Source organism: Halyomorpha halys, unplaced genomic scaffold (assembly GCF_000696795.3).
Source record: "Halyomorpha halys isolate HHAL.00 unplaced genomic scaffold, Hhal_1.1 Scaffold710.1, whole genome shotgun sequence".
Lineage (NCBI taxonomy): Eukaryota > Metazoa > Arthropoda > Insecta > Hemiptera > Pentatomidae > Halyomorpha > Halyomorpha halys.
The window spans coordinates 559,711-570,463 of NW_027104776.1; the positions used below are offsets into that span (position 1 = coordinate 559,711).

At 31.1% G+C, this 10,753-nt stretch overlaps 2 protein-coding genes across 7 annotated transcripts in view; both read left to right on the plus strand.

Annotated features, from left to right (window-relative positions):
* Positions 1 to 658, plus strand: part of LOC106685564 (cGMP-dependent 3',5'-cyclic phosphodiesterase) — a 16,419-nt gene extending 15,761 nt beyond the window's left edge. For 4 of the 5 annotated variants that reach the window (XM_014428317.2, XM_067045108.1, XM_067045114.1 and 1 more), the window contains 2 exons: positions 192 to 337; positions 491 to 658. In XM_014428317.2, the coding sequence (XP_014283803.1) occupies positions 192 to 337; positions 491 to 650 (306 nt within the window). In that variant the 3' untranslated portion in view covers positions 651 to 658. The remainder of the gene's footprint in view (positions 1 to 191; positions 338 to 490) is intronic. The other variant, XR_010842802.1, reaches the window with a different exon arrangement.
* A 1,086-nt stretch (positions 659 to 1,744) lies between these two features.
* Positions 1,745 to 10,753, plus strand: part of LOC106685566 (cGMP-dependent 3',5'-cyclic phosphodiesterase) — a 22,700-nt gene continuing 13,691 nt past the window's right edge. The window contains exons 1-6 of one of the 2 annotated variants that reach the window (XM_014428318.3): positions 1,745 to 1,910; positions 3,778 to 3,946; positions 5,564 to 5,680; positions 6,921 to 7,180; positions 9,247 to 9,356; positions 9,981 to 10,126. In XM_014428318.3, coding sequence (XP_014283804.1) covers positions 1,876 to 1,910; positions 3,778 to 3,946; positions 5,564 to 5,680; positions 6,921 to 7,180; positions 9,247 to 9,356; positions 9,981 to 10,126 — 837 coding nt within the window. In that variant the 5' untranslated portion in view covers positions 1,745 to 1,875. Of the gene's footprint in view, positions 1,911 to 3,644; positions 3,680 to 3,777; positions 3,947 to 5,563; positions 5,681 to 6,920; positions 7,181 to 9,246; positions 9,357 to 9,980; positions 10,127 to 10,753 lie in introns of those variants that run through there. The other variant, XM_014428319.2, reaches the window with a different exon arrangement.

Here is a 10,753-nt window from a genome sequence, read left to right on the forward strand (position 1 = left end):
TTTAATATTTTTACTTTTTATTCCTATCAAGAAAGAGGTTATTCTTATTCGACGTTACATATCCTAATACCCAGGTTTTGTCATTTGATATAATTTCTACCAATCCTTCTCATCCTACTCTCCTTCTGAATTTAATGATACCAATTTATTAAAATATTTGTGTGACTTATTAAATGATTTCATTCTGTCAGGAGGACGCCTTCCAAGAGTTTTTCAGAAAAGGTGACTTGGAGCAAGCTCAAGGGGTTTTTGAAATTAACGATTTTAATGAAGATATATTAAAATTACCAGAAATGAATTGCCATTTTATAGAGACTGTTTGTATACCCAATTTCAGGTAATAGCATAATGATTTACTCATAATTAGCATTTGTTAATACACTTTAAACTTATTAGAGATTCTCTAAATAGAGAATTAGCACGATGAAGAGTTAGTACTGGTAAAGTTTGACAATGGATTATAGTTTTTAATAATATCTTCTATTTCTAGATTGCTGGCTCAGATCTGCCCCCTTGTATACTTGTGTGTGTTAAGGATCGAAATCAATCTCGGGTTTTGGAAAGAAGAGAAAGACAAGATAATGGCCACAATGGCAAAGGATTTGGGAGATGATTCGGTCGAAGAAGAAGAGGATAATTTTTTTAGATAAATTATATTTTCGTTTTGTTGTTGTGTATTCCTTCCAGTAATATTCATATACAATTATTGACATATGATTTTCTCCAGTAACTAAATTTGTAAGCTATTCATTGCAATATAAAAGGCTTCCAATAAGGCCAGGAAGGTTAGGTGGGTCCATGAAAAGGTTCCTGGAGGAAAAGGGATCTGGAAGATGAGAACAAACTGGCAGGCCTCTACAGGAACCCGGATATTGTAAGGGTGATCAAAGTGGGACGGCTTCGGTGGGCAGGCCATGTATTAAGAATGACTCAGGATCAGATTCCTAGGATGATCCTGGGCGAAAGTATGTATGGGACAAGGAGAGTAGGAAGACCCATGAAGAGTGGTAGCCGATGCTAGGTCTATCTTGGGAATCTGCAATTGGAGAGTAGCGGCAACCATCAGAGAGGACTGGCAGATGAAGTGGCTTGACAGAAGAAGTGGACGTCTTGACTCTACAAGTGTTGTAACGCCACAGATGCTGAAAAGTTTCACGGGAACATTCTAAGAAGCCTACTTATCTGAAGTAATTTTTTCCTATAAAACAAAAGAGCAAAAAACAAAAACAAAAAAGCAAAGTTTGAAGACCTAACCTAAGTAAGGTTTCCTAGACTTTTTTTTGTAGCTTGATAGCGTTAAATTTTGTGTTTAATTTAAACAAAAACTGTGACACGGAAACCAAAATACTTTCAAGTAGTTTACACTATAAAATGTTCTAATCAAGAATGAAATTGAAAATTATAGATATAAACGATTGTTGATGTTGAAGATAGACGAAGAGTCTTCGAATGAAATGAAAAATTAATAAAATAAAGATATTAATAGGCCTTATAATAGTCATGTAGATCAGTCTTTTGTAATGGATTGGCAATTTAGACCGTTTGTAAAGTAAATGTTGTAATAGTCGGAATCGACGAGCAATATCTTTTTACTCTTAAGTTAACCTAAATCATAAAATTGGAAATTGATTATAACTAGCACTTTTCATCATTAATTTCAGTCATTTAACCAAAAATCTATTTTAAAAATCCGCATTCTACGTTTTAGTTCAATTTTAAGATTTGTTAGCTGATTTAAAATGATTTGTATGAAGCTAGAGTAAAATTAACATGTGTATTAGGTTACAATCAAAGGTTATATTCAAAACTGTGTCCATTATAAATAGTTTTAGTGGCAGTATACGTTCAGTTTGAGAATTGGTGTAACAATAATTTATGGTTCATATGTTGGAAAAGAAATACGAGATAATGTGAGTATTTAATGACTAGTTGAGATGAACCGTCATGTACACATAGGAGCTATGATACCTGTTACCCAATAAATAACTTAATGCTAATTTACCTAAACATGTTTATAAACTACTATGATTATATTAAAAATGGATTAATCCATAGGTGTTTGCTCTGAATTATTTTATAATTATAAAATTAGAAATTATAAATCATTGTCTACACCATTCGAGATGTTTTTTATGTGTTATTAACCTTGGTTACTAAGATAAACAATTTTATTCAATCTTATGTTTAGGTTTCTATAATGTTTATAGAAGATAGACAGAACTTACCGTCAAAAGGCACATACAGTTGTTAACAAGTAAATAGTCACATACATTGTGACTACTTACTTTTCTTTTAAAAAAATAATCGATGGCTGTGAGGTTCAAATCACTGTATGTTTGTGTGACGTGCATGTTTATGTACAACTTACAAATGGTGTATGGAGTGCACCTTCAACTTAAGGCCAGGCGCACCTTCACTTTTGATTAGCTGGTTGAATTGTTGTGGACTTTATATTGTAATGAAAATAAAACATTATTAACAGAAAGGTTATTGTTATATCCGCTGTATAAGTTACAAGTCGTGTAGGGGATAGCCGAAAAAAAAAAAACATTGATTGTTAGAAAGAGTAAAGTAATTTTGATCATGCGTCTAGAGAAACTGTAGGTATGTCTATTCATGATGATGATTGATATTGTGAACTATATTGAATGATGTGGACTTACTCCATGCTTTTTTTTTCTCTCCGCAATCCTCGATTTCTCTCCCCTCTGCTGCTGGGAAGCACCTCAGATGCATATTAGATATTTGCATCTCATAGAAATACACAGAGAATAAAAAGAGAATAAAAAGTTGCTATTACAAAAGTAAAAAAGATCTTAAATAATTAGAGTATAAAAAAAAATTAAATTGTCAGACTATTATAGAATGAATTGTAAACTTTTTTTGCTGGACAGCATAATTAAATTGATTTCATGATTTCTTGCATGTGTTTAGTTTTCTATGAATTTATTTATTTTTTAATTAATATAAGTCAATCTACAGCGATGGTGGTGTTTGCCTAGTTATCTGCAGGTTACCAACCAATTCTAACCATGGTCGATGGAGTCAAGTTTCTCATTTTGTGGGACCGCCACTTAATGAAAAAAATCAACGGCCAGGCTGGATTCAAACCGACGCCGCCCATAGATCTCAGACTGATAGATCTGTACCCAACCATCTGAGCTACGGACGGCCCGGATTAGTTTATGCTTGATTTCGTCTTCCTGCCTTACATAGCAAGTAACTTCTGTTGATATAAGCTCGATAATTGTTATATCCAAACAAGTTCACGTCCCAATATGTCTCTATTACGCTAAAACTGCTTCCAATTTGTAGCAAAGTAATAAGTCATATAATAGTTGATTATTAAGGAACGTTTTCATTGTAAAGTGATAAAATATAATTTAAACAAGGAAGAATGTTATTCATTCATCATTTCTAATTAGTAAAACGTTATGATTTTTCACAAGATTGCAAATTTTTCTATATTTTTTCCGGTCTTGTTACATTTTAATATGGTTTTCTATTGTCTTCGCATTGCCTAAAACAATTAACTGAATAAGTGTTGTGGATAATTAAACATGCTAACTAATCAATCGATGTATAAAAAAAATTAGAAATTATCTGCAACCAAAATTCAAAGACAATGTTCTCAGACATTTGGAGATACGCCACTTTGTATGGATGATACACGTTCTATGTACATAGTTGATATTTTGTCTGATTGTACTGACTTAATATTTTTTTATATTAGGTTTCTCAACATTCTTATATTTCTATTATTTATTTATAATGCAGGACTCGTGATATTACGGAAATACAAAGAAATCATGAAAAAAAGACAAAGAAGTCGAGAAGGCTCGAATTCTTAAGGTTGTTTTATTCCAACCCACAGAAGCTGTTACATTTGATAAAGGAACTTTATGATGATAATACTATTTCTCAACAAAAAAAAGTCAACTTATACGTAAGTAATTACAACAGTATTTATTTACTTATAAAGATACGCCGGTACTTATAGAACAATAATGTATTTTAAATTAACAATAACTAACAGAATATTTAAAATAAGAATAGAACAAATAAAATAAAACCATATGTCATATCATAAAACATAAGATGACAAACACTTATGATATTAAATAAAAACAAAGAAAAATGATAAAAAATCAAATAAAATTAAACTAATAAATGAAAAGATACAATTTCTACTAATATATATATTGACAAGTATAAACGAAAAGATTAAATACAGAAAATATATAAACCTAATTTGAAGCTTTCAATTGTTATTCTTCCGGAATTGGGTGGACAGAAGGTACTCGAACATACGGGATTTGAACATTGAAAGGTTATTAGAACAACGAATAAAGGAGGGAATAGAATTCCATAGGGAAGAGGAAAGGATGAGGAAAGATCTACCAAAGGCTGCGGTTCGATGGGCAGTTATATACTGATTATTTTTCATAAGCTCTTACAACTGCAAAATCAGCGTCATTGGGCAAATAACTGAAGCCACTTAATAAAAATTTAAGCTCAATTGATTCAGCTTTTATATCTCGACTCTGAATTAATTTCAGTAAATTCTGCCCTCAACATGAATCTAAATACATTATAATTTTTAGAAAATTTATTTAATGTTTTTGATAACACAATAATTTTTATAAACATTGCAATGTAATATTTTTATGTTTTAACCAAAGTTTAGATATTTCAAACTAAAAAAAAACACTTACATAATTCTAAATAGTAGAATTAACAGTACAAATAGTATGATTTTTTTGTTTTTCAGTGTTACCAATAAATATCGAATGAAGAAGAATAATTTGATTTTTTTTTTCAAAGTTCATGTAAAATATATTAATAAAAGGTGGACTTATTCACAATGGCTTCTAATATTATTATACAATATATTCAGAAGCTATAGAAAAAAAAAGCCCGATCTAGAAAAAGGGAAGCGATGAGTAAATCCTTTAATAGCTTTAAGAATATTATTTATTTCATCAAAATTTACAAAAATCAGAAAATATCAAAAAATAAAATTTACTTGTTTTTTGTTCTTAGCCCTGATGAAGGCAAGAAATTCTGGCCGAAACGTTGGTGCTAATAAATAAGTTTTTTAACATATTTATGTTATTTTCTGACCGCACCCCTATCTTCTCATATATATTATCCACGGTCAACTATCTTATCATTATAATTGTTTTTAATTTAATATGGAAAAATAATGACCTCAAAGTGCTCTCAAATTTTCTTCACCAACCAAAGTAATTGTTTAGGTGAAGTAAAAAATTCACTCAGGATAAGTGTAAACTATTACTTGAGTGCGTCTATAAGTTCGGCTGAAAGTTTCTTATCAGAAGGATCAAAAAAATATTTACTAGTTACTAGTTATGAAATATTTTCAACCATATTAAGATACAATTTTTCATTTTCAATTGAAATATTTTTCGTCAAATTATATTGTACAAGGTAAATTTTAGGATAAATGAATGAAATTATATAGATCATTTTAGTAAAAAGTTGACTTAACGAATGTCAGTTTTTTTTAGCCACCACTGATCATTTCCTTTTCACATTACAGTTACAAGAAGAGACAGGGTGTATCCTCAGTTTTTTGATCGAGAAGTGCCAGCTCTACAAGGAACATCATACCAAAGTGATCGGATCAAGGGAGTTGATGAGTCAAGTGAGATTCGAGGTGAGTCCCACACCCGATTTACGGGAATTTATTAGTAATTAATTTATTAAGTTGGTTTGTATTATTTTATGATTGAATTCATTATTTCTCTTATTAAGTTGCTTTATTAATCGCTATAATTAATTCATCTAATATGATTTATAATTCCTCCAGATTGTTTAAGGCCAGCATTCAAGTAAAATGAGATACATGAGCGGATCAAGACATTGCTTTAAAATGGGAACTCTAAAAAAAAAATATTAAGTTCTATATTTGATTTAGCTTAAATTTTGTTGTTAATGCCAATGAAAAAAAATAATGCTAATGTTTTCTCCGGGTCGTAAGAATTACTTATTGCATCCATTTAGGAGGAATTCATTTCAAAAAGTAGAAAACAACTTATTTAATTATGGACCAAATTTTGTTTTGCTCAGGATATAAACTATGGAGGATGTGATATAAAATTATTCCAAAAAAAAAAAAATTATTTTTCTTAAGAAGGGCGAGAGGCGCCTATGCTATGCGACACTTACACCTAGTTTCTCAAAAGAACAAAAGTATAAAGTCCAAACAATTTTCGTTTGGAAGTACTATGGGTACTTAGTTAAATTATATACTTGAAAACATATAATTAATAATTAAAGAAATAAAATAAAAATATGAAATTTGGTAATTTAAACTAACGGAAAAAATGAAATTATAATAAAATTACACTTTTATGGTTCTAGTTAAATTCGAAAAAGGATTAATTTTTTTAGGGTTAGGTCCCAAAAGCTGGTTTGATTTATGGGCCCTTTTTCATAATGAAATCTAATAATATTAGTTCACAGTATAAGTATAAAAACAACGTGGTAATTGCATTAATACTTATTTTTTTCAGAATAGGGAAGGCTATTAGTGATATTACAAGGGTTTAAAAGTACTAAAGTACAAGTTACTATTGTACAAGTCAGTGTAATTGTATTAAGTTAAATCGAGAATACTAATAGTTTTAGTTTGTACTTTATTATGAAACAGGGCCCTGATGTTTGATAAATTAGTAAGGGTTCAAATTGTCGCCACCAGTTGTCTGCATGTCTGCTGTCTGGAGCAAACGCCTAACCTGTTATATTTCTTTATGAGTTTCGAAATTGTGGAATCCTGAATACTGAATACTGTACAGTAAAATACTTAGATTGTATTATACTACATGTACATACATACATACATATAACATATGTAATATGTACATGTACATATTATATTTATTTTATTCTTTCAGGAAAATAACGATTTTATTAGAAGGCTTCAAAGTTCAGATGTCCCTATTACATTGATGAAAGAACTGTTAGATAAAAACTTATTAGGAGAATTGAACGGGCTTTTAGACGACTTCAAATTCACAAAGGATGTGAAATGTCATTCCTTCCCCATATACCATCCATACAGGAAGAACGTAATTTTGTATGCATGTCTGGTGCAAGATGTACATGTCACTTCTGATTTGAAGACCATGCATGGGTTCGTCGGGGAATGTTTCAGGTAAAACTGCTAAAATGTTAAATTGAACTTGATTATATATTGTCAGTCTATTCGGTAATAATTACTGTTCATCTACCCTTCGTATTTTATTCGTAGAGAACAAAATATGGTTTGCTCATCCCTAAACTTTCATTTACCATCCTATGTTAAATGTAAATTAATATTACTTTGTTTCACAACAAATAGTTACTCAAAATAACAATGATTTGAAGCTGAATGCTGAAAAAACCAAGGCCATTCTTGTTGGTTCCAGGAGCCTCCTTCATTCCCTCCCTTACTGTCCTCTACTCTTCCTTAACAACCAACCGATTCACTTTTACTCTACAATAAAAAACCTTGGAGTCACCTTCGACCAACACCTCTTCTAGAATAGTCACATTTTCCAAATCACACGCAAATCCATAACTGAACTCAAACAATTCCTAAGATTCCGTAATTCCATTCCTCAGAACACCCGTCAGCTCCTAGTATCCTCTCTCGTCTTCTCCCACTTCGACTACGGTTCTTTGGTGAATGGAGGACTAGAGTTGAGACTGAAGAGACTCATGAATTGCTTTGTAAGATTTATCTTTGGGTTCCCTAGGCGCTCTCAAGTCTCCCGCTGGTATACCAAGATGAAGTGGCTATATCTAATCTTCGAAGGCAATACCTCCTTGGTGTTTTCCTATTCCAAGTTCTTAAAATCAAAAAATCCATCTATATCCTTGATCTCCTCACTCTTCGTTCATCCATCCACTCATTAAACACCAGAAACCAACCGATTGATTTATATATGCCCTCCTATAGAACCGCCAGAGTTGGGCAAATATTATGGAAATGAAGAGAGAGGAATACTTTTTTATTCGTGAATTTTCTACTCGAATAATCAATTACTCATACAAAAAAATATGATTAACCATCTGATTACTTTTTTATTCGTCATTACTTTACACGAATAATCAATTATTTGGGCAAAACGATTCGAATAACCATTTGAATACTTTTGTATTCGTCTATTTTATAGAAAAATAATCTCTTATTCGAAAAAATTAAATGATTAACCATCCGAATACGTTCGTATTCCTATAAAGATGACATTTTTTGCCTTACAGCTATACATAGATATATTTTATGATCGCGTATAGATTAATTTTAACTTTTCTGATTTCTAACATATAAGGGTCCATCTTTATGTTTTCGGATATGTAGAATATGAAAATACTATCGATTTATTTTAACTTTTCTGATTTCTAACATGTTAGGGCCTCTTTATGCCCACCACTACTGGGCAGGAAGTTGTGTCGCTCTTCAAGTTAAGTTGTTCTTCTAGCAAATCAATTACTCTTCGGCCTTCAGTGGCTTTCTTGCTCTTATCCTCAATTTTGGTGCAGTTCATTACCAATGATTTCTTTCAATTTAAAATTGTATTTTCTCTCTAAAGATGTACATCTCTCAAAATTTCTACAATAGCCTAAATTAGGTTCAATTATTCTTTCTTTCCACCTCCTTATCCAATACACCAGCGGCTCCTCAAACGCATGATAGGGGTGCCGCAGGCGAATGCCACCTCTCGTAACCAATCCTTACAATCAAATATCATATTCTTGGAATAAAAAAAAGAGTGTATGTGTGAGAATTTTTATTTCTATGCAATAGAAGTAATATAATCAATATGATATGATATGATAATGATATTCAATATCGCAGTTTGTTGTAATAGCCTCGTATTTATTAAAATAAATCTGTTTTATATATCTCAGTCACTAAAAAATGCGATGTTCGATTTTTTTTTAATTGACATGAATATTCCTTGTAAGCACTTAAAACAACTCGTGTAAAAACATTTTTTATTAATTGTTTGAAAGCAGTGACAAGGACAGTCAAAAAAAAAAAATTATATTATTTTTTTCAGAATAGAAGTTTTACTGAGCTACTAGTATAGTCATTTTGTGTACCACTATACTACTGGTTAATGTTTATTTATGCAATTTTAATATGCTAATTCTATGAATAATAAAATATATTAATTATAAAGCAATATACCTTTCCCCCATTAATTTATTTATATATTTATTGTTTAAATTCAGGTATTGCCAGGAGATAATTGTTAACACAATGAGATATGATGAACAGAAATTGTACCACAAGAAAGAAAAGGAAATTCTGGAATTAGGAATAAGCAATTTGGATATTATAGGTAAACTAGTAATTAACCAATTTAATTTATTAAGGAAGAAAATATGTTAAGATTTGTTATGTTTTTTTCGGTTTAAGGGCCGTTTCTATTCCAAGTATATATATTTATATATAATATATATTTTATAAAATATCGATATGAGTCCGCTGTTTGCTGGAATGAGCTTTATGAGTTGAAAAAAAAAATAATAAAAACAAACTGCTTTACTTCACTTTTGAAAATGATATCGACATGTTTTTTCTTAAAATATATTGAAGAAATGCGTTTCAAATTAGTTTGAAGTGAATTCTAATATGACTTCGCTGAAGCTAGCTCTCTTTTTTTCGGCCAAGAATCCCATTGGAGTCCTATACTGCCTAACCATGGTTGGGGGTCAAAGTTTTTCATTTTGTGGGACCACCACTCGATGAAAAAAGTCAACGCCCCAAGTTTACGTTTTGTATCTGTTTTAGCTCTGATGAAGCCTCGCAACTTGGGGCGAAACGTTGGCCCATTTTAATTAGTTTTACGTCTATTTGAGTTTTTCTTTGACCGCACCCGACCATCTTCTTTTTAACGAAAAATTAGAGTGAAATAACTACTTTTTTTTCTCCTCTTGGACTGAAATGATCGATTTCTTTTCAGATAACTTCCATGCATTTATGCGAACTATGAGGCATCAGATTCTTGAAATATCGGACGCCGAAAGATGCAATGTGTTCATCTTGGAAGGAAACGTACTCGTTTCTCGCATTTGTGAACATGGTGTCGCCTTCGACACACTCACGAAGGTATTCCATTCTTATATGTGAACATGGTGTCTCCTTCGACACACTTACAAAGGTATTCCATTCTTATATGTGAACATGGTGTCTCCTTCGACACACTCACAAAGGTATTCCATTCTTACATAGGTCTTATACGAGGAAACCATTTTCTTGTTAAAATCTGACATGATTGCCTTTATACCGTAATATGACGTATATTAAGAATAAAAAGGCAGCAGGCAACTCAGAAAATGGTGGTTCTACGAAACTGCATTTGCACTTTTACATATTATTATAGGTAATTACATAGCGTTTGTTTTAGAAATATTCAATAAATTAAACTTTTTTGTTTACTTTTAAATATCAGTAAATGAGGTCTCACAGTACCTTTAAAACGTCACTTACAGGGAATACACTGGCCGATGTAGGACATATTACAATATATCGTAAAGGAAATCGTAAGACCAAAAATAATAGAATGGAAGGCTTCACCACCGCGCTAAACTAGGAATTAGTGACGGTCATATCTAACCTTTGAAACATATATTAAAAACGGGCAGAGAAGACTAAAATTAGTGAAATCGATCAATATTGAAACTTTGCTAAAATTGAAAAACAGTGTTTTAAAATAATATTGATATAATATTATAT